The 22,534-nt window shown below is 39.5% G+C and overlaps 1 protein-coding gene across 2 annotated transcripts in view; it reads left to right on the top strand.

Moving 5' to 3' along the window:
• col11a2 (collagen, type XI, alpha 2) overlaps positions 1–19,157 on the top strand; it is a 29,819-nt gene extending 10,662 nt beyond the window's left edge. For both annotated transcript variants that reach the window (XM_044052872.1, XM_044052871.1), the window contains 57 exons: positions 996–1,049; positions 1,792–1,833; positions 2,045–2,107; positions 2,218–2,292; positions 2,526–2,612; positions 2,971–3,027; positions 3,187–3,240; positions 3,403–3,456; positions 3,710–3,763; positions 4,594–4,647; positions 4,742–4,795; positions 4,899–4,943; positions 5,617–5,670; positions 6,661–6,705; positions 6,810–6,863; positions 6,979–7,023; positions 7,661–7,714; positions 7,822–7,866; positions 8,053–8,106; positions 8,197–8,241; positions 8,766–8,819; positions 8,948–9,055; positions 9,414–9,467; positions 9,570–9,623; positions 9,758–9,802; positions 9,997–10,050; positions 10,270–10,314; positions 10,408–10,461; positions 10,551–10,604; positions 10,773–10,826; positions 10,950–11,147; positions 11,428–11,481; positions 11,632–11,739; positions 11,821–11,928; positions 12,008–12,061; positions 12,163–12,216; positions 12,306–12,413; positions 12,655–12,708; positions 12,799–12,852; positions 13,015–13,068; positions 13,164–13,217; positions 13,298–13,405; positions 13,507–13,560; positions 13,680–13,733; positions 13,818–13,871; positions 14,019–14,072; positions 14,293–14,400; positions 14,515–14,568; positions 14,711–14,872; positions 14,960–15,013; positions 15,154–15,189; positions 15,286–15,339; positions 15,424–15,709; positions 15,823–15,935; positions 16,191–16,259; positions 16,354–16,590; positions 16,833–19,157. In XM_044052872.1, the coding sequence (XP_043908807.1) occupies positions 996–1,049; positions 1,792–1,833; positions 2,045–2,107; positions 2,218–2,292; positions 2,526–2,612; positions 2,971–3,027; positions 3,187–3,240; positions 3,403–3,456; positions 3,710–3,763; positions 4,594–4,647; positions 4,742–4,795; positions 4,899–4,943; positions 5,617–5,670; positions 6,661–6,705; positions 6,810–6,863; positions 6,979–7,023; positions 7,661–7,714; positions 7,822–7,866; positions 8,053–8,106; positions 8,197–8,241; positions 8,766–8,819; positions 8,948–9,055; positions 9,414–9,467; positions 9,570–9,623; positions 9,758–9,802; positions 9,997–10,050; positions 10,270–10,314; positions 10,408–10,461; positions 10,551–10,604; positions 10,773–10,826; positions 10,950–11,147; positions 11,428–11,481; positions 11,632–11,739; positions 11,821–11,928; positions 12,008–12,061; positions 12,163–12,216; positions 12,306–12,413; positions 12,655–12,708; positions 12,799–12,852; positions 13,015–13,068; positions 13,164–13,217; positions 13,298–13,405; positions 13,507–13,560; positions 13,680–13,733; positions 13,818–13,871; positions 14,019–14,072; positions 14,293–14,400; positions 14,515–14,568; positions 14,711–14,872; positions 14,960–15,013; positions 15,154–15,189; positions 15,286–15,339; positions 15,424–15,709; positions 15,823–15,935; positions 16,191–16,259; positions 16,354–16,590; positions 16,833–16,979 (4,209 nt within the window). In that variant the 3' untranslated portion in view covers positions 16,980–19,157. The remainder of the gene's footprint in view (positions 1–995; positions 1,050–1,791; positions 1,834–2,044; positions 2,108–2,217; positions 2,293–2,525; positions 2,613–2,970; positions 3,028–3,186; positions 3,241–3,402; positions 3,457–3,709; positions 3,764–4,593; positions 4,648–4,741; positions 4,796–4,898; positions 4,944–5,616; positions 5,671–6,660; positions 6,706–6,809; positions 6,864–6,978; positions 7,024–7,660; positions 7,715–7,821; positions 7,867–8,052; positions 8,107–8,196; positions 8,242–8,765; positions 8,820–8,947; positions 9,056–9,413; positions 9,468–9,569; positions 9,624–9,757; positions 9,803–9,996; positions 10,051–10,269; positions 10,315–10,407; positions 10,462–10,550; positions 10,605–10,772; positions 10,827–10,949; positions 11,148–11,427; positions 11,482–11,631; positions 11,740–11,820; positions 11,929–12,007; positions 12,062–12,162; positions 12,217–12,305; positions 12,414–12,654; positions 12,709–12,798; positions 12,853–13,014; positions 13,069–13,163; positions 13,218–13,297; positions 13,406–13,506; positions 13,561–13,679; positions 13,734–13,817; positions 13,872–14,018; positions 14,073–14,292; positions 14,401–14,514; positions 14,569–14,710; positions 14,873–14,959; positions 15,014–15,153; positions 15,190–15,285; positions 15,340–15,423; positions 15,710–15,822; positions 15,936–16,190; positions 16,260–16,353; positions 16,591–16,832) is intronic.
• Positions 19,158–22,534: the final 3,377 nt, after the last annotated feature.

The raw sequence follows: 22,534 nt of genomic DNA, 5'->3' as shown, positions 1-22,534 counted from the left end.
TTGAGATCAACATTAAATAGAGTAATATATTTATTACTTTTTGCACTTTTTAATATTCTTTTTAAGCTCCGGGACCAGTTCACCTTCTTACTCATGGTGGCTAATTTAAACATACATTGGCCAATTCCACCTAATTTTTAGTTGGGCTGCAACAGTTAATCGATTATTGATTAATTAATCCCCAACATTAGCAATTTAAGTGTTTTTCTTTAATAAATGATATTCTAATTCTTCTACAAAAAAAAAAAAATACACACAAATTTTAAAATATCTTCGGTCTGTGGAAAAACAAGACATTTGGTTCAGGAAACAAAGCAATTAACTAATGCAGTTGTATTCGTTTCATTGATTTATGAATTTGATTTATGAATTATTTGATTTGGTTTAGTTTACCAACCATTGTAAGATGTAAATTACTTCAGCTTGGCCACCATGCAAGTATAGCTTCAAATTCACTCCGGACAAACTCAATCAATCACAGAGAAAGCTTTATTTGAATGCTTTTCAAGTACAGCTTGGTTGAAATTGGTTTTATTATTTATGTTGTATAACACAGGAGTTATTGCCATGGTGCAAGCTACTTACACTGCATACAGAGGTTTTATGAAGCGCACCAGGCCACTGCTTGCTGCATCTTGTAAGTAAGAGATAAGCGGCATCATTGTAGATACCGCTTATCTCTCTATATAGCTTCATTTCGAGCTGCTGAGCTCCGATGATTTTCTTTATTCATGCAGAAAAAAATGAATCGACCAAAAGTATGGTGAACTAAACCTCATGCTTTTATCACAAGACAACAGGTTTTTAATTTTTATAATTTTGTTTTTTACAAGTGTGTGATACAATGTGGGAGATTTAAGTGTCTTTGTAAGCGTGTGTTGTCTGTCATGTGCAATTCTGTGACTGTGACTGTCATCGTAGTTGTACAGTGGGAGTGTGTACATGCCTCTGTACTGACTGTGCTGTGTTGTTGGCCACATGTGTGTTTTCCCCAGGCTGCCATCAGAGGCCAGAAAGGAGAGAAAGGTGACCCTGCTGTCTTGGAGCCTGTAAGTTACTTATTGTCTTTAAGGTGTTTGTACCTGAGTAGGTGTAGATTTGTTCTGTGACCTCTGCAGCCTCCTGGTGACCTTCTTTATTTTCCAAATCAAAGGCAATCACTGATCATTCATATGTGTTTGATTCAATATCATTTAGCTGTGTTCATTTCTGCATTAAAATTAATCATTCAAAATGTACAGTAATATGCAGGACAGAATCCAGTCACAGGGTATATGAGGGTTTTTATAAATGTCAGACTGTCAATCACCTAAAATAACTCATAGTACATCCCAGTTGCAGTGAGTCAGAACTGGGAATGAATTCACACCTGAATTATGTGCATGAGTTTTCACAGAACACAGATTAACAACTTCTAAATCAGTGGTTAATGTTGTCATTAGCTCCTTGTTAGCTAGGTTTTCTGACTAGCCAATTCTAGCCTTACTGATTAGTTTGATTAACACATTTTGCTGTATTTTAAACATAAGAACACCATTACAGCATATCCAAAGTTGAAATGTATTAGATTGGACACAAAACATGCAGTCAGATTTCTAGGAGGTGCTAATTTTTTTAATTTTATTTAACTTGGAGAGGAACAGGGCTGTCAAGAATGTTTTTCGTCCTTCACAAAGCAGTAAAACTAACTTAATCTAAAAACAAATCTGAGTAATGGACTAACACCGTAATATTGTGTTGTCTGTTTCCCTCCTGCATTGCATGTTTAACATCATGTTGACTTTTTTCCAGGGTATGCTGATTGAAGGACCTCCAGGACCTGAGGGACCTGCTGTAAGTAGATGTTGGCTCCATACTACTGAATCATTGCTCTTTAGTTTGTTGTCCTCATTTGGCTTTGGATTATTTACAGTACTAGAGTTATTTGCATTTTGCCAGTTCTACGTTAGGTTAACTTTGTTTGTGGAGTGTAATGTTCTTATGAAAAAAAAACGTATGAAACCAAATGAACTGCACCTGATATTGAGTCCCTGACCTCTTTTAGGGTCCCACCGGCCCCCCTGGCTCTTCAGGACCTCCCGGGTCTGTTGGTGACCCAGGCGAGAGAGTGAGTATGAGAGGGTGACTTGTTTGAATGTGTGCAGACAATTCTGATCAGAGCACATATGTTTTGAATATGAAAAAAAATCAAATATTACATCTGTTTCCTTGTTTCAGGGACCTTCTGGTAAACCTGGTCTACCTGGAGCTGATGGCATCCCTGGACCTCCTGGAAGCTCAATCATGTTGCCCGTGAGTGACTCTGAACAGTTGGTTTTGATTTATTTTGGCAGGGTCACAGCTATATATACATATATATAATATATATGTATACATATATATAGTATATATACGTACATATATAGTGATTATTTTAATACAAAATCTGGAATCTTTTCAGTAATGCTCTGATATGCACTGAAAATGGTTTGATGCAGTTTTTTGTGTTTTTACGCTGAATTGACTTTTTCTGTTTCTTTTCACAGTTCCGTTTTGGTCAGAGTGGAGGAGATAAGGGTCCTGTTGTTTCTGCACAGGAAGCTCAGGCAGCAGCCATCTTGTCTCAGGCCAGGGTCAGTCATCACTTGGAATCATCCTTTCCACTGTGTTGGAAACATTCCTTTTTCCAGATGTTGTCTTCATACATTTGCTAAATATGCTGGTGACCTAACTGCACACCGTAGAATGTGGTGCAAAATGGAAAAGTTTAAATATAATTCTTTACATAAGTATAGTGACTATATAATGACTAGAGTACTATCATCATCAACAAAATGTCACACTCACCAAAACAGAAATGGGCTCCATGTGAGACAAACCCAGCAGAATGCTTTTAGACATTTACAATATGTGCTCATCCAAAGACATCTACGAAAAGTGAGCAACCATGTTCCTCCATGATAACTGATTATGAGGTGTCGCTGTCTATAGATGGCTCTGAAAGGACCTCCTGGACCAATGGGATTCACCGGACGTCCTGGACCCCTGGTATGTTACCTGTCCTCACCTGTTCACATCAAGTTTGTTGTTGGTATTGCACACAGTTTTTCTCCTTAGTCCTTTTGTGGTTATATCTCTTTTGTTTTCTAATGTAAGGGTGAGTAGTTTCAGTGATGGTGGTGATGATAATGATGGTGTCTGTTTCAGGGAAGTCCTGGAAGTACTGGTCTAAAGGGAGAAAGTGGAGACCCTGGTCCTCAGGTAAAACACTATCTGAAATCAGAGTCACATAATTTTTAAAAACCCACCCTTTTACATAAGTATTGTTTATGCTACTACAGAACTTGCAGCACACTCATTTTACTGTATATATCTGCAGTGAGACAGGCATTAATCACTGTGATTAATCGATTTATGTGACAGGGCCCCAGGGGAACCCAGGGATTGATGGGACCTCCAGGCAAAGCAGGAAGAAGAGTGAGTATAAAAAAAGGAGATTTCTCAAAGCGTACCTGTTTAAAGGAGGCACCTACTGGTCAAGTACATTTTTGCCCCTTTTAAATATTCATGACAAGGCTTTTGTCAGAAAGTCTTAAGAAGGGTGTTGACAACTCAGATGTTATCTTAGAATCCATTTCAAATTCTTGCCATTCAAGCACACCCTGTCAAAAACTGTATTTCAAATAGAGGGGCGCTTGAGCTTTTTCTCCCTCTGCTCATATCCTAACAGGGCCGTGCTGGAGCTGATGGTGCCAGAGGAATGCCTGGAGAGATTGGATCTAAGGTAAACGCTTGCGTTAGTCTGATTTTCTACATATAAAGAATTAAATGTTTGTACACACTGTAGTTGGCATTTTTTTGGGCTGTTTTAACTAGCATTTCAAGATACAGTATCAATATTGATACCTGGACTGATTCCAGAAACTGATCCCTAAATGATTCTTTTTTTGTTTTAACCAAAGAATTGACATTACACATTATGTTAAATTACTTTAGTTTTAGTTGCCTGGTCATCTTCTTCTCACATTGATTCTGTGCATTTTATATCTTTTTGACATCTTTGTTCATTAAACAATATCCAGCCTCTCAAAACAAAACACAGACACACTCACACTCATGTTCATGTCCCTGTCTTTTTCTTCTTGTTTGAGGAACAAGCTCCAATCTAACTCTATTTATCACGTAACTTCCTGCACATCTCCAGACAGCCAGTCATGAGTCCCGTCAGATTTCGGTCAATCAGATACACAACACATAAGAAAACAGATGTAGACAAACGTTAGCCAAAGGCCTATTGTGATGAAGAACATTAATAGCTGTTTCATAAAACAATGAAATGGATCACAAATTAAGTAACAAAATTCCAGAATATGGCGGCAACAGCATTTAGCACTCAGTTACCTCCAGTTTTGTGATTATTCTTGGGAACAGCAAGTAAGTTTTGACCAGGCAGATTGGGTTTATAGGGAGAAGGTTGTTGGCAATGTAAAGGAGCGTTAGCTTTAACATTTACAATTAATATTTTAAACTGATTTCTGATTGCTTTAATGAATCAGGTTTATGTGATGATACAATAGCACCTTATATATCCGTGTGTTTGTGCGTGTCTCTCAGGGTGATCGTGGTTTTGATGGTCTACCTGGTTTGCCTGGAGACAAAGGACACAGGGTGAGTCATCACCAAGATGATCTTACCACCACTTCTTCATCACACAGCAAACAGTTCTAGTGCTAAAGAGTTTTTTGGTTCCTCATTTCTTCAGGGCGACCCTGGACCAATGGGACCCCTAGGATCCCAAGGAGAGGACGGAGAGAGGGTATGAAGCTATGAGAACACAATATACAGAAATATGTTGCTTTATATACTTTCATTATCAGCATCGTTTGTCCTTGACGTGTTGTTTTCGGTGTGTTTTCCAGGGAGACGACGGAGACATTGGACCCAGGGGTCTCCCAGGTGAACCAGTGAGTGTTTCCATAACTCAGCTAATTTTAATCCTGAATTTTATTTTTATTTTTTTAAGCCTAACCCTATCCCTTCATTCCCTTCACTGATGTTGTTTCTGACCATAGCAGTAAAACTATGTGATTATGCGTGCAGTCAGGTACTTGACCACAGATGTACAGTATATATAGCTGCTGACTTTTGAGCTCCCATTACGGTTTATCTACATTTAGATTATAGTTTTATATTAGAATCCAGTGTGTGAATAAGTCATTCATGACTATTGTTTGTTCACCAGTGGTGGAGGAAGCACTCAAACCTTTTACTATAAGTTTTAGAATTAAAAGTTTTAGAATTAAAAGTAAGAGTATCTTCATGCAACAGTCTACATTTTACATCATTAACTTACTGTATATTTTGTACTTCTCTCACTAAAACAGAAAATATTTGCATATAGATTTTTTGAAAGTTGTTTTTTTTTATTTACTATTATTACCATCCGTGACACAGTCATGCTATCATGGAAAAATAACCATATATTTTAATATATATAATATATAATAATATATAATATTTCCTAATAGTACTATTGGTAGTTAGTCTTACAAAATTAAATTATACATTCTGGTTAATGTTAGACCCCACCTTCTTCAACATGAGCTTTTATTGATAACTAATGTTTCCTGTGTTTAGGGACCTCGTGGTTTGCTCGGACCCAAAGGTCCTCCTGGAATCTCTGGACCTCCTGTGAGTATAAACAGTCAGAAACTACTTTGTTGTTGTTGCCGCCGCTGCTGCTGTTTATGCATCAGTTTTTCTTTTTTCTTCTTCTTTTTTTTTTAAAAAATCCCTCTGTGACCACTGAACGCCCGCAGCACCTCCCGAAACAGCCTGTGACCTGAGCACACATGGGAATGTCCAGTCATCTAAAAAAAAAACATGTAGCATTCCCACGGTTACTTCAAAACAACACCTCTGTCACCGTCTCCACAGTGTCCTTTTGACATTCATGCATTATGTTTATGGCAATAGAGTTGGTTAAAAAAAAAAAGACTCCACCATTGTGTTATTACCTACCCGTCAAAATCTGCATCTGCATCAAACACTGTAGCTTAAAGTGTGTTATGACTCCAGAGCAGTATTTACTCTTTTTTTATCACAAAATTGTAGTTTTCAACCCAAAGCAGCACAATTCAAGAGACGTCACTGATTTATGAAATGAAATGAAATGATTTATCAAACGTCTTTTTCACAAAACAGTTGTAGGAATCTCCCCTGAGTTTTCCTTTAAACGTTTTTGGGTTTTTTTGCTTAAACTTGTCATTATGATGGTAAAAATGATTAGCTTTATTTATGGCTTTTATTACATTTTTCTCTTGCCTGTTGCAACGGGGTCTTCCAGAAGTTCAAAACACTGCATTCATCTACATACAGGGATGTTTATTAACACACAACACAACAACAGCTCTGAGGAAAATAATATCTATATTATAATATAAAGGGCCAAAGATAATATATTATCTTTGGCCCTTTGAAGGTGTTTAAGTGTCTGCAGAATCTCCACTCTTGTTTTATTATATCAATTATAAATGTTGTCATTGTTTAGCACTTGGTACTGTATGAATAGAATTATGTATAACTATTGTTACTTTAAAGAAAAGTCTGCACTTCAATGACATTCTGTTAGTACTGGTGACTGTGTGACATGACAGTGTTGTTGTGATTTTTTCTTCTCAGGGTGTACGAGGAAATGACGGGCCCCACGGTCCCAAAGGAAACTTGGTCAGTGTCAATTTAACCTGCAACATCCACCATGATAACCTTGTACCTCTGTATCAGAAGATAATTAGTGGCACCACATAATGAGCGATTCTCTCTTCATCAAGGGTCCTCAAGGAGAACCAGGACCTCCAGGTCAGCAGGGAACTCCAGGAACTCAGGTGAGACACCGGTCATACTTATTATAGGAACCTGTGTACAAAGACAAAAGGAGACAGTGATACAATAAGCATGTATCAGATGTTTATTTAATGTGTTTGTTTATCTGTTTTGCAGGGAATGTCAGGACCTCAGGGAGCCACAGGACCACCAGGAGAGAAAGTAAGAAAGTCGCTAAAGAAGTGCATAGTTAGAGAGTAGTTAATTTGGTAGTATTTATTCCAGTGATTTGTAAATTATGATCAGATGCAGTTGGATGATTTAATTTGACTCAGTATAACTTCACAATTGAATAATATTTTGGATTTCACTACATAATGGGATAAGGAGAATCACTGCTCGATGAATAAATTAAAATTCAGTGATATTCTACTAGACATTACCATGTAATTATGGCAGGTGAAGAAATGCTGAGAATCTTTCTTTCTGTCACATAAAATCTAAAGGAAAAAAGCAGTGTTCGTATTTTCAACTCACTTGATCTTAAATAATATAAAGAATTCTTACATATCTGATCACTGATGCATCAGAATCAGAATCATGCCATTATACTCAATCTCAAGACAAGCAACACATTTGTCTGTATTTGTCTGTGTGTACCTGGTGCTGTGCTGGTGTTGTTCTTAGATTTTACTGTAGAATAGCACCACCCAGTGGACTGGAGTAGACTCTACTGACAGCTGCATCTTCAAATAGATAATAGATATAATTTATGAGACATTGGAAATAAAGACGTTATTTGATTTGTTGTGTTTATTTATATCACTCATCATTACCACCACATCCTCCTCTCTCTCAGGGTCCCACAGGAAAACCAGGTCTGCCTGGAATGCCAGGAGCTGACGGCCCTCCCGTATGTTTGTTTCATCCTGTTTTTCTATTATTGTTTCATCATTAAAATGGAAGTGATATGAATCCAACAGTACAGGATGTTTCTCCTGAAACCCTCTCTCTCTTCAGGGTCACCCAGGAAAGGAGGGGCCTGGTGGCACAAAAGGAAATCAGGTGGGTGTAATTCATAACCCCATCACCCATTCACCAAAAAAACCTGACTCATAGCAGCAGCGAGTTTTAACTATGGTGCAGTAAATTCAAAAATGTCATTGTGGTAGTATTTGTCAATGTAAAAATGACTGTCAACATTTTACTTATTGATTGTCAACTTGTCCTTCTGTCTTTGACCTACTCCAGGGTCCCTCAGGTCCTCAAGGACCCATCGGTTATCCTGGTCCTCGTGGCATCAAGGTTAGTACGGTTCATTTATCAGAAATCATCACATTGTGAGATAGTTACCTATTGCATGTTCAAAGTCATTATTTAATGCTTTGATTGCAGGGAACTCAAGGAATCCGTGGACTGAAGGGTCACAAGGGAGAGAAGGTAAGTGACTAAATAAAAATATTACAAAGTAATATTTAAAAATAAGGATGCACCTGTATATTGTTATTAGATGATTTTGACCTTATTGACTGTATTGATCAGAAAATTAAAAAATCTGCTGAACAGTGTTCACCTTCTTACTGTTATCGTTTATCATCAAATTCAGTGGGCTATCATGAATACAAATCTGTTAAACTAAATGTATTTGAGATAAGAGGATAAAAGGCTCTAAGGTTATTTCATTAGTATATATCATTTGTACCCCTCACTCCAACAAAAAGATTTAAATAAACAACTACAGCACTTACTGTGCTAATATGAATATGATAAAACAGGGACCTTGTCTAAATATTTTCCCCCTGAATTCATTCTTAATCAATGCAATTTTGCTGCATATGTCAGTTTCTTAATTCCCAATTTCCCAGTGGAGATTGATAAGGTATTCTGATTCTGATTCCGATGTATGTGCAGTATACATATATATACTTCTTTTTTTTCTTGCTTGTTTGTGTTTGTGTTTGTAGGGAGAAGATGGTTTCCCTGGTATTAAAGGAGATTTTGGTGCCAAGGGAGAGAGGGTAAGATGGAAAAATGGATTGGTGACAAAATGGACAGATGATGGACTGTTGTCCCTGATTAACGGATTACATTTTTAATGTAATTATTATTCTTTGTACATCGTATTGATTAATTCTGATACTTACAGGGTGAGATTGGAGTACCAGGTCCCAGAGGAGAGGACGGACCAGAGGGGCCAAAGGGTCGATTTGGACCCCCTGGCGAGATTGGACCCATTGGATTAGTTGGAGAGAAGGTACAGTGGAGGCTGTTTGTAACACAGTATGATATTAAAATTAGATTTTCAGGAGCATTATATAGTATCTTCTTTTGGACTGAAACTCATTTCCTTAAAAGTTAAGGGATGGACACCTTCTTGATAAATAATTAGGCAAGGCATCGTCACTTGTGTTGCTTGTACGCTTGGGGGCAACAGATGTGACACTGATACATTTTTCGAATTATACTACAGTATATTTAAAATAACTGTCTATTTTATACTATGTTTTCCATCTTTGATGTCATAACATGTATTCATAATTAAACATATACAATTATAATGACTGTGACTGATTAAAGTTATTGTGAATTATGACGTTATTATGTGGTTCCAGGGTAAACTTGGTGTTCCTGGACTTCCTGGATATCCTGGAAGGCAAGGACCAAAAGTAAGAGACACACAGAGAGTAGCTGTCTCTCACCGTGGTGACATCATGATTAATCTGCAATCTTCTTTGGAAACAGATGCTGATGTTGATTTTGTTTTTCAGGGCTCTCTTGGATTCCCCGGATTCCCTGGTTCAAACGGCGAGAAGGGAACAAGGGTAAGTGAATAGTTCTGTGGAGGTTTTTGCTGCAGATGATTTTGATAAAAAATAGATTTTGGTGAGTTACTAGTTATTTATTCTAATGTGCTCTTCATGTGATTGAACCTCTAATCATTTCTTTTATGTTTTAGGGTCTCGCAGGCAAATCAGGACCTAGAGGCCAGAGAGGACCAACGGTACCATTTGACTTTCTTTAATCAGTAGTAGTATAGTACTGTAGTATAAGTCTTTGTGGTCTTTCTTACTCGGTTAAACTCAGATGGATTTTGAAAAGTAGTCCTGTTTCCCATGTGTTTTTTTCATCATCCAGTATGTTTAAAATGTGAAGCATTACAATTGTGTTGCTTTCTTCACTGTCTGTGACCTCCAGGGCCCCAGAGGACAGAGAGGACCACGGGGTGCCACCGGCAAATCAGGGGCCAAGGTTTGTCCTCACCATATTGTTCCCTGTCATTGTTAGTTACTAGTCATTTATCATATCATATTCATTATGTACTTTAATTATTATTATTCATTTATTTATATCATTTATTAACTCTTTCTATTTGCATTGATTTATGTACACACATACAGTACATATTTTTATCTTTGTGTCTGTGTATCCAATTTTAATTGACTGTGTTTTTTGTTTGTTTCTTGCCAGGGAACTTCGGGCAGTGATGGTCCTTCTGGTCCTCCTGGAGAGAGGGTAAGGTTATGGTTTATTTAGAGAGCTTGGTGTACCTCATAATATCTATATTATATCCTCTGAATATATGATATGTTGTTTGTGTGTCTTCAGGGATTGCCTGGGCCTCAGGGAGCCAACGGTTTCCCCGGACCAAAGGGACCTCCCGTAAGAAAGTGTTTAGATTCCAGATTCTTACAGTCTGAACATCTTCATTTGCCCCTTCACATATTGATTAAATATTGGTTTCCTTACAGGGACCACCAGGAAAGGATGGACTGCCTGGACACCCAGGACAGAGAGGAGAAGTTGTAAGTTTGGTTTGAGGTCGTTGTAATTGATTGGGATATTAAATAACTATATCAGCAGTTAGTGATATAAGAATTTAAGGATTTAATCTCCATCTAAGCACATACTGTGAACAAGGACAAACTCTTAACTGCAGAGTAAAAACCCTGAACTAAGTTAATGTCCTTCAGGGTTTCCAAGGAAAGTTGGGTCCACCTGGGCCTCCTGGAGTTGTCGGACCTCAGGTGAGTTTCTTTAACCTTGTGCTTAATGACACACTATATCTGTGATTCAACTTTTCTGTACACACTCTCATCTTTTTTGCATGTCTTCTTTCCTCTGCTTATCTCTGCCATATCTACACCCAGGGTCCATCAGGAGAGACTGGACCTATGGGTGAGCGTGGCCACCCTGGACCCCCAGGTCCACCTGGAGAGCAAGGCCTTTCTGGTCCATCCGGGAAGGAGGGCACCAAGGGAGACCCTGGTCCCCCTGGAGGCCCCGGTAAAGATGGGCCCGCAGGTTTGAGAGGCTTCCCTGGAGAGAGAGGACTGCCTGGAACTCCTGTGAGTATGACCTGGACATAGTGTCAGTTCACTGTATACATTATCAACTGCACTATTTATCTTTAACTGCAAGGCAAAGCAGCCCAGTTGATCCAAGATTTGTCATCGAATTGTTAGAATTGTGTTAATCAATCACCATGATTGATCACTACCACTACCACTACTACTACCTGTTTGCTGTGTGTTTCCTTTTGAAGTTTTTAAGCAAATTATTTCTAAGTAGTTCAGAAAACCAAACATAAAATCTACTAATTAATCACCTTTGTTCTCTTTTTTCCAGGGAGGTGGAGGGCTGAAGGGAAGTGAAGGACCTGCTGGACCTCCTGGACCTGCTGTACGTGTTAAATCATATTAAAAATGTGTTTACCAGAGAAACAGCTCTAATAAACCTCACTGTCATCACAAAAATTTCATTTTCACTTATCAGTGTGAAGTCACTGTTTAAAGTGTGAGTTTCAAACAACTACCTGATGTGATTGTCCAGGGCTCTTCTGGTGAGAGGGGACAACCTGGTACTGCTGGACCTGTTGGACCTCCTGGCAGACCTGGTCCTCAGGGGCCTCCAGGACCCGCTGGAGAGAAGGGAGTTCCTGTGAGTATTCAGGATCTGGTCTATATTCTGGATTGTTCATATGGCAAATTACTGATTCTCATCTGTGTTTCTCCTTTGAAGGGAGAGAAAGGCCCGCTTGGCCCAGCAGGTCGTGATGGCGTTCAGGGACCCGTGGGTCTGCCTGGCCCCGCCGGATCACCTGGAGTACCTGGAGAGGATGGAGACAAGGTCAGAGACACACCATGATGTGTCAGTGCAGCTGACGATCATTTTTGTAATGTAGTAATGTTACACATTGACATTGCAGGGTGAGGTCGGAGAACACGGTCAGAAGGGCGCCAAGGGAGGAAAAGGAGAACATGTGAGCAAGATTTTGTTTCTGATGGAAATGATCTGACTTTGTCTCTCGAACACCAAGTCTGCTGCATTTTTATTTTTCTCACTGTTTTTATTTGTTGACAGGGTCCTCCTGGTCCACCCGGGCCAATGGGTCCCGTCGGTCAGCCTGGTCCTGCTGTAAGTTTAAACCACAACGTCTTGCAATTAAAACAGTTTGCATTGATTGTTGGTTGAACTTGTACCTTAATTTTGGGGCGTTGCTGCAGGGTGCTGATGGAGAGCTTGGTCCCAGAGGCCAGCAAGGGCATTTTGGAGCTAAAGGTGACGAAGGAATCAGAGGATTCCCTGGAGCTCCAGGACCGATTGGACTGCAGGTAAAAACTGCACTAAAGAGGGAGATTCAAATCTTTATCAAATCTTTATCAAGGCTCAGTCCCAGTAGCCACTCTTACAGTGCAGTGGATGTCATCAAAATCCATGAGGGTTCAGGGTTTAAATAATTAGAGTGGACACTAGGACTGGGCCAAATAATATCGTGACGTTTTCAGCTACACTCTTTTGCTAAATTGCTAAGCTAATCTAGTTTTTCGTGTGACTGTCACCTTTGTCCTGCAGGGGTTGCCAGGGCCGCCAGGTGAGAAGGGAGAGACGGGAGATGTTGGACCTCTGGTGAGTTTCCCTGATGACACTGAGTGACTTCCTGTACCACAATACAACTTGTAAAGGATGATGAAAGTGCAACCTTCTTTATTTTTCTAGGGACCTCCTGGACCTCCAGGCCCCCGTGGACCTGCCGGACCCAACGGTGCTGATGTGAGTCTTTTACAGCTTTTCTCTTTAACATCTAAACAAAGTGCGGTTATACAACTCTTACTCCTCTAATGTAACATCTACAGGATCATATGAAGTCAAATTTGACAGGTTTGAGTAACTATAACATGAATTATTGAATCTTTCTGTCTGAATTTTTTTTAGGGTACTCAAGGTCCTCCTGGTGGTTTGGGTAATCCTGGACCTGCTGGAGAGAAGGTGTGGACATTAACTTGAAATCAATTAAAAGAAAAAGAAAATGAATTTATTTAAAGTTGTCTCGATAACTAACAGGAGCACTGTTTGTTTCACAGGGAGAGCCTGGTGAGTCTGGACCACCTGGAATTGTTGGAGAGCCTGGAAAGAAGGTGAGTGTCTCACACAGGAGCCTGCGCCTTTGCTGATTGGTCGGTATCGCCCGTGTGTTAACATGTTATCCTGCCACCAGGGTCCTCGCGGAGAACGCGGAGAGAAGGGAGAAGCCGGACAGCCTGGAACTGCTGGACCTGCCGGTGGACGAGGTCGACCAGGAGATGACGGACCCAAAGGAAACCCGGTATGACACCCACAATGAAGCATTCGCAAACACACACACATCAATACGGTTACACTCCTCTGCTGGATGAACACGTTATTCCTCTTTTATTTTAACATCAGGGTCCTGTTGGTTTCCCTGGTGATCCTGGTCCCACTGGTGAGGTTGGACCCAGAGTGAGTATCATTTCCTATTTAATCACAACACATTCAAGATATTCTATAATATGTAAGAAATAATTCCTATCATGTTATCCTCTAGCTGTCGTGACTAATCTTGACCTGCTTTTCATCAGGGTCAAGATGGTGCAAAGGGAGAGCGAGGAGAAGATGGTGAACCAGGAGAATCTGTACGTTGAAAAACAGAATGAATAATTAAAGTTTTATCCCACATCTCACTCACCTTAATCTTCTCTATGTTACTGTTACTGCAGGGCTCCCCTGGACCTTCTGGTGAGAACGGACCTCCTGGCCCCCCAGGAAAGAGGGTAAGGTCACCGTCTTTATTTGGTGCCACTTCCATATCAACAGCACAGCCTTAGAAAAGTCCCCCGATCAGCCTCAAATGTGCTGTGTTACTTCTTGTTTTTGCCATAATTATTTGAAGGAATTTGAGTTTTATGTCCTTTTTTTAGGGTCCTGCTGGAACAAGAGGACCAGAGGGACGTCAGGGAGAGAAGGGAACCAAGGTGAGTTCAGACCTTGTGGTACATTTATTTATCTCCCTGTGGTTCTATATTGATTTTTAAAACAATAATGATCTTGGAGATGGTGAAATTCTAGTAATAATTTTCATTAATTCTTCTTCTTCTACTTCAACTTAAGTTCTGCTACATCACATATACTATTGTATAAGAAGTGGATTATCTTATCTCAGTCTTGTTTTCTTATCATCACTATCATTTACAGGGAGACTCAGGAGCTGTTGGCCCACCAGGAAAAACTGGCCCTGTCGGCCCCCAGGGCCAACCAGGAAAACCAGGAACAGAAGGTCTCAGGGGACTTCCAGGACCAGTGGTCAGCAAAACCTTTAGATTGTTCAATTGTTTTTGCATTTGTTTTTGCAGCAACTAGACTGCATAACTTGTGTGACATATCAGAGAGTCACCTGCCAGGGTGTCTGTGTTTCAGGGTGGGCAAGGATCTCCAGGACTTGCTGGGCAGAAAGGACCACCTGGACCTCTTGTAAGTGAACAAAACCATTGTGTTTTTGTGTGAGCGAAAGGTAGAGAAAGAAAAATCAAATCAAATCCCTACTCCCGCCACTGTAACATGAAATAAGTCTTTAACTATTAGAAAGAAAATGTATTCCTCTTTCCTTCTGCAGGGACCTCCTGGTTTGCCTGGTCTGCGTGGAGACCCCGGTGCCAAGGGAGAGAAGGGACACCCAGGTCTTATCGGGCTTATCGGACCCCCAGGAGAGCAGGGAGAGAAGGGAGACCGTGGTCTATCCGGGCCTCAGGGATCCTCTGGACCCAAAGGAGAGCCTGTAAGCCTGACCTCCATCACAGCCCAGGCACTATAATTCACATTCATATTGGTGAATTTTCACGTCACGATTCACATGTGATTACAGGGAATGTCTGGAGGAACCGGACCACTCGGCCCTGCTGGTCCCCCTGGTCTCCCTGTGAGTGTTTTCAGTGCTTAATCCCATTGACATGTCATTTCACTTTCCTCCACCTCTGCTTCTTTAATGTTTCTGAGTTTTGTTGTAAATAATAAACAATGAAACACTATTGTAAAATTAAGCCATTGTGTTGTTTCCAGGGTCCCCAAGGTATCAAAGGAGCTAAAGGTTCTTCTGTGAGTATAATTGTACCATGATTTGAGTGAAATTGTTCACATTGATGTTTATTTCATGCTCTCATACTTCAAATCTCCTCTTTCTTGTGTGTTTAGGGAGGAGCTGGTCCGAAGGGAGAAAAGGGTGTTCAAGGAACTCCTGGACCTCCTGTGAGTGATTCATTAAGGATTTACCATTACATTCTATTTCTCTCACTCTTTGCTCCTCATTGCTGATGTGGATTTGTTTCTCAGGGCCCACCAGGTGAAGTCATTCAGCCCTTGCCAATCCAGAGGAGTCCCAAGTCCAAGCGCTCCATTGACGCCAGCCAGTTGCTCCCAGAGTCCGATGCTGACATGCCTGCGTCTGATGCCACTGGCACCGAGTTCCTGATGGGCAGCGAAGGCATGGAGGAGATCTTTGGCTCTCTCAACTCACTTCGCCAGGAGATTGAGACCATGCGGTTCCCTCTGGGCACCCAGGACAGTCCTGCCCGCACCTGCCAGGACCTGTACCTCAGTCAGCCAGACCTCAAAGACGGTGAGAGGCTTAAAAGAGACATTTACCGGCTTATGACCCCTGAGTAATGATCCCTGCATCTGTCTCTATCCTGTCGTTTTTACCTTGCCTTATGTCTTTGTCACCTTCTGCAGGAGAGTACTGGATTGACCCCAACCAGGGCTGCTCTAGAGACTCCTTCAAGGTCTTCTGTAATTTCACGAATGGAGCAGAGACATGCCTGTATCCCAGCAAGAACATCAACTCGGTCAGTCCACACAATCAGCAACACTGTTTATCAAAAAGATTTGAAGCATGTTAGTGTATATAATTATAGTTTGCAGTCTTGTCTATTTCCCACCTTTTAGAAATTACTTGTTCAATTTGAAACTGGAGTGTTGTAGCACTTCAGACCATTTGATCCAAACTGTCCTTTTTCTCACTTGAGCTGTATTTATTTATTTATTTGTTTATTCAAAAATCAATATATCAAACTAAACGTTGTGGACATGTCCAATGGCAGGTGAAGATGAGCTCCTGGGACAAAGAGACTCCAGGATCCTGGTACAGTCAGTTCAGAACTGGTAGCAAGGTTAGTAAACCTGAGTGTGAAACTTTTAATTTGTCTGTTGAAGTAGATTCTGTCCTCACTGTCATCTCCTCCTTTTTCCTCTTCCTCATCCCAGTTCTCCTATGTGGACTCTAATGGCGAGCCAGTGGGCGTGGTCCAACTGGGCTTCCTGCGTCTCCTAAGCATCCAGGCCCACCAGAAAATCACCTACCACTGCCACCGCTCTGTGGCCTGGGCCGACCAAAGTGCCAAGAACAACTACAACAGGGCGCTGCACCTGCAGAGCGCCAACGAGGAGGAGCTGAGCTACGAGACCAACCCTTACATTAAAGCCTTGGTCGACGGCTGCTCTGTGAGTATAGTAGTTTGTTTTTTTCCTCTTTTAAATAGCTTTACTTCTTAACTGGATCATTGAAACTTGCTCTTCTGCTTCCTCTTTAGAGTCTGAGGACCAGACTATTTATAACTCACAGATTTGACTCAATTTAGTGGCTTAAAAAATAAATCAAAACAGAAATCAGTCATTGATAAACTGATAGCAAGGTTTTTAACATTGTCTGACGTGCGTCTGTTTTCTCTGTTTTCTCTCTGCAGTATCGAAAGGGCTTCGACAGGACAGTCCTGGAGATCAACACGCCGCAGGTGGAGCATCTCCCTCTGCTGGATATCAAGGTGTCAGACTTTGGGGAGAGCAACCAGCAGTTTGGCTTTGAAGTGGGACCTGTCTGTTTCCAAGGCTAAAAACACACACACGCACACACACACACACACGCATACATATCCAGAAAACAACATGCACACACATGCACTTATACATCATAAACATACATGCCCAGTAATTTGTAAATTATCTTGTAAATGATATGGAACAAACACACACACACACACACACACACACAGATGCTGTTGTGAGACAAACACACAAAGCACTCACACTCAAGTACGTGCCTGGGAAAAGTGACATCCTCCCAACAATTAATGGACGTCAAAATAAAAGCAAAGAGGAGAGAAATAATAATTCTAAAAAAAACTTGGGAAGAGAAAAAAGAGAGACCAACGCTCGGTGGCACGTCAGCGAGGAAGGAAGAAAAAAGCCGGAGTTTTCTTCAGAGAAAGTGTTTTTCTCTACCAGCAGCAAAGAGAGAGAAAAGAGAGTAAGCTGGCAACTCGAGGCCTGAAGGTCTCATCACCTCCACCCCTCTGTCTCCCTCTGATCCCCCTCTCACTCCTCTCTCCTCCCCGCTGTGTCTCTTTCTTTGACCCCACTCATCTCACCTGCTCTACCTCCCCCTCTTCTGTGACTCCACCTTCACACTGCGAGCAGCTTGATTGACAGTTTCACTCCTTAATGACCAAAGGTGCTCGAGGCTCCTGTAAGTGCTGTCTGCTTCCACAATGTTCCAAACAGTGGCTTTGTGTTGTGGTTTATTCTTTCAGTCGTTCATAGGGCTGTCAATACTTCAGTGGAATGGACTGGGTATCGAACTTTCTCTGTATCACCTAATATCACAAACGTGTTGTAATATTTTGGTAGCAGTGGTGTTCATTTAAACAGGGATTGTGAGCCAATAAGCATGCAGCATGTTGTTTGACTGAGATCTTATGGCTTAAACACAAATCATTTTACCATAATGTGCCATGTAATTTTTTTTTTTTGTTAAAACAGATTTAATAAAATTGATATCAAAAGTATCATTCAGGAATCGGTATCGAAGTCCAGATAACGTTATCAATGCTGTATCAAATGTTCTGATCATGACCCAGCCCCTTGCGGATCATTCTGATAGAAAGTTGCTGAGAATTGAGAGCTTTTTTTAATCAACTTTTCACCTGACAAAACGTCTCATGAAGAACCAACATCAAACAGTTGACGACCCAAGAGCTTAGATGTTAACAAACCTCAGTGCCACCTCTGTAAATCTCTTAGGTTGTTACATCAGAAGACCAAAGAATAAACTCTGCCTGTTTCCATTTCAGCGGCGTCCTGCTCGTTGAAACTGATATCTGACTGGTTTTCTCCTCATGGCCACCTCGCAGTGTCAATAAAACTGATGATTCATTTTTGATAGTAATGTGATTCAGTGAGGTTAAAGTGCTTCCAATTTTTTTTCTTTAAACTGGACGAGTTTTCCTCAGCCTCAGAAATTGTATTGTTTTTTTTTCCATCGAAGCAAACCTGCTGCGTGCAGTGAGTCGGGCCAGGAGACGTGTCCTCACCATAAATAAGTGAATTTTAAAGCCATTATTTTTGTGCTGAACATGTTAGCGGTGCCTGATTCTTCATTGTCTGTCAATCATGGGTCACTACCACACTTCCCGGGTCACTTTCAGGGTTCTTTGATTATTGTTTTTGCATCCCAGTACAAAACATCATCATCATTATCATTGTCGTCAACATGGGGGTTTAAATATGTAAAATCACAGTCAAAGTTTCCTCTTTCTCTTTTTATTTTTGCAGCAGTGAATAAAGTGCAGGCTTTACTGAACGGTGCTAATTATACCAAAGCATAAATGTCTTAGTCCTCCATTTTCTTTAGACTATTTTTTTTTTTATAAACATAATTTCATAATGCTTTTTACTGGGGAAAATGTGCATTACATTCCATTTGTACAGAAATAGTGATATTCTATTGTATTTATTTAAAACAAACAGGGTGCTTAAAGATTTAAAGAGGAAAAAGAAGAACCACCAAATCTTCCGGTCAAATGTGGTATGTTTCATTTGTATTTATTTCCTGCAGCTGACAGCTGTTGAACTCACTGCCAGCCTGAGTTATGGTGCTTCTGTTCACGCCCTTTCCAAACCAAATAATCTGTGGCCATATTTTATTGTAATATCCCTTCTTTTAGTGTTTTCATCAACTGTACTGTGCTGTTTAAATTTTGCCTCCACTGTAATGATTAAATGGTGACTCTCCATTTCTGTCACACTTCCCTTGTCGTTGATACTGTTTGACTTTGGCCTTTGTTTGCTCCTCTGTCTCACCTGGCTTTGAAAAGCAAATTCAGTTTATTATTTTATAAGTACACACACATGCACGCAGCCACATAACTCTCAGATTTTTTAAATATTCCATGTCAGATCATGAGGGGGAGGGGACGATTCAAACCGATCAAAAGATGTTTGTAATAAAAAGTGGCAATGGGGTGATATCATAGGGGTCAATCTTTTTTGTTGTTTGTTTATTTTATTTGCTCCTTTTTTTAATATAGGGAAAAATGGGGTGGGATGGTCAAAACCTCAAAATAATAAAAAAAAAACGTGTCCTGGAGATTCTCCACAGAGAGTGACCTCGTCTTTTGTTTGTGTCACAAAAAAGTGAAAAAAGAAAAAACTGTTTAAAACTGTGTGTAAGTAATCAAAAAAGTTTATGTAATATAATCTTTCTGAAAAGAGCTGCCCGACTCTTGTATTTCTTCAAGCCGCCATCTTAAGTACTACTTTACTGCCACTAGATGGTGCTGTTTCAGTGGATTACAATTGGAGAGAAAATGCTGTAACCACCGCTGGTGGAAAGTGAGGCCAGTGTGGAAGGTTCTGAAACTGGTTTGTATGTAAGCCTGTGAGAGACTGAGCTTCTAATTATATAACATCAGTGGATATTTTCCAAAGGAGTTTATCATCTCAATCACTATTTTTAAGTCTTCTTCAAAAGAACATGCACAGAACAGCAAAATGTGATGTTTCTTGACTTGTCTTAAAAAATTGAAGTGAAACAAGATCTTATGACCAGTTCAATTCTTTACTTTAAAATCTGAACTTGTCAGAACAAAATCCAAAACCTGTCAATCTAGTCCATCAGTCCTCAGACAAACAGAACCATTTGCCAGCTCTTACTTCAAGGTTAGTTCATGCAAGTGAAGTGCCCTTCCTTTTTTTTTTCTTTATTAAAAAAAGGAACAACTTATGCCATATGGAAAGCTCTGCAAATCAAATAATTTTAAAGCCTCTGTAGCAGCCCGTGGTCGCATGAATACAGATGTTTAAAAAATTTGTTTTTAAATGTGAGATAAGATCATAAATGGCCTGCAAACCAAACGCAAAAGGCTCAGGAAAAAACATGAAAAGTAAGGAGTTTTGACAGTGTAGTGACAGCAACAACAACTTTAAACTCGAGAAAAGATCTGCTCTGTAAAACTGGATTTGCCAGATTAAAAGACAACTGCCCTTCAAACAAAGTTACAGGTCCTAAAAAGGGGAATATATAAGGGAATAAATAAAAACCCTTAACATCATTCCTGAGGTATTTATTAAAACATATTTACACTTGTTCAGGACAAGTACACAGTCCAATTCATGAAATGCAATCAACAGTAATCATGAACAAAGACCCAGAAAAAAAGCATGTATATATATATATGTATATATATATATAAAAATATATACATATTGGAATATACACATAACTCAAAAAAGTCATACAATATAGTATGTCGTCCAAAATCGACCAAAAATGTCATACTATAGTATATTGTCCAAAATTAGTCAAAAATGTCATACTATAGTATGTCGTCCAAAATCAGCCAAAAATGTCTTACTATAGTATGTCGTCCAAAATCACTCAAAAATGTCTTACTATAGTATGTCGTCCAAAATCACTCAAAAATGTCATACTATAGTATGGTGTCCAAAATTAATAAAAAATGTCATACTATAGTATGTCGTCCAAAATTAATAAAAAATGTCATACTATAGTATGTCGTCCAAAATTACTAAAAAATGTCATTCTTACTAGAGCATGTCGTCCAAAATCACTCAAAAAAGTCATACTATAGTATGTCGTCCAAAATTACTAAAAAATGTCATACTATAGTATGTCGTCCAAAATCACTCAAAAATGTCATACTATTGTAGGTCGTCTAAAATCAGCCAAAAATGTCATACTATAGTATATTGTCCAAAATTAGTCAAAAATGTTATACTATAGTATGTGACTTGAATGAAAATGCATGTACCCCTAATCCTCTTCTGTAGATGTTTACTTCCATAGATCGTTTATGCTTGAACCAGCATCTTCATATTGCTGTTGCTGCTTATGTGAACTGGTTCAATAACTCCGTGTTCACCTTTCGTCCACAGAAATGTGTCGCCCACACACACATTCGGCTGACAGTAAATCAGTGTCTGACCTGTTTAAACCTTCAATCGAACCACAAACCTTTCATCTTTAATCTCAACCCCCACAAACCTGGTTTAAATTGAAGGATTTTGTCACAGATTTACAACCAAAGATACTGAAGCTTGTGAAAATGTTGCGTATGAGAGATCTACCAATACTTTTTCTTCCGCCGCAGCACGTAAAAAAATGAGAGTAAATTCTAAGGTGATCGTATTCTTATCATTTATTGTGTTCTTTCATTTAAAATTAAATATATTTAAATAAATCTCCAACTTTATATTTTAGATCCCTATTATACATCCATACAGTCTTCTAGAAAATATCAATCTCATAAATGAGCAGCTCATAAAATATTTTAAATATAAATATGTGATGTATACGAAAATATTTACATGACACATTAAAAGATGACACATTGATTCCCAGCTCTGCAGGTATACATTTTGATGTGTTTTGTTGGTGAAATTGAGATTTTCGATGACCGAGATTGACGGAACTTTAGTTCCATTTACATCCAGATCTACAGTATGTCATAAAACATGTGTTATATATATTCTGATATGAATATTAAAGTGACGTGTACATAAATATTTAGTTTAGTTTAGCTGTAGTTTTATATTTTATTTAAAGATGTACAGATTTAGTTTATTACTTTTAATTGAATGAAAGACCCATTCACCTGATGAAGGTGTAAAACTGAAATGTTCTTTTTGCTGTAATAAATGACAACGACGAAAAAATTTGATTTCAACCAATTTCCTTCTTTTTTTGCTAAATAGAAAATACATATCCAGATATTGCAGATAAGTGAAATACTTTTTTTGTGGTTAAATCTCTCTGTAGATGCTGGTTTTGTGTAATTAAAACACTTCTCACAGACACATCCTCGGGTTTGAACTTGTCGTATATCACATGGTCAAGATCTTGTTTCTGTGATTCACACACAGCAGGTGTGTGTGTGTGTGTGTGTGTGTGTGTGTGTAGTCTCCACCTGTGATGGGATTATCTGTGTGTTAGTGCAGCTGCGGCTGATGTTCATGTCTCTGAAACTATTTCAACCTGCTGCTGTAACTTGTTTCACGGTTAACTTTTATGAAAACACTTAAAAATAAAATTTGCTGACCAATGTCAGTCTTTGTTCTGCGAGAGCTACAAAAACAAAAGTAAAATGCGAAA

This window comes from Solea senegalensis, linkage group LG20 (assembly GCF_019176455.1).
Source record: "Solea senegalensis isolate Sse05_10M linkage group LG20, IFAPA_SoseM_1, whole genome shotgun sequence".
Lineage (NCBI taxonomy): Eukaryota > Metazoa > Chordata > Actinopteri > Pleuronectiformes > Soleidae > Solea > Solea senegalensis.
Note: the sequence above shows the minus strand (reverse complement) of the source record. Positions and strands in the feature narration are given on the sequence as shown.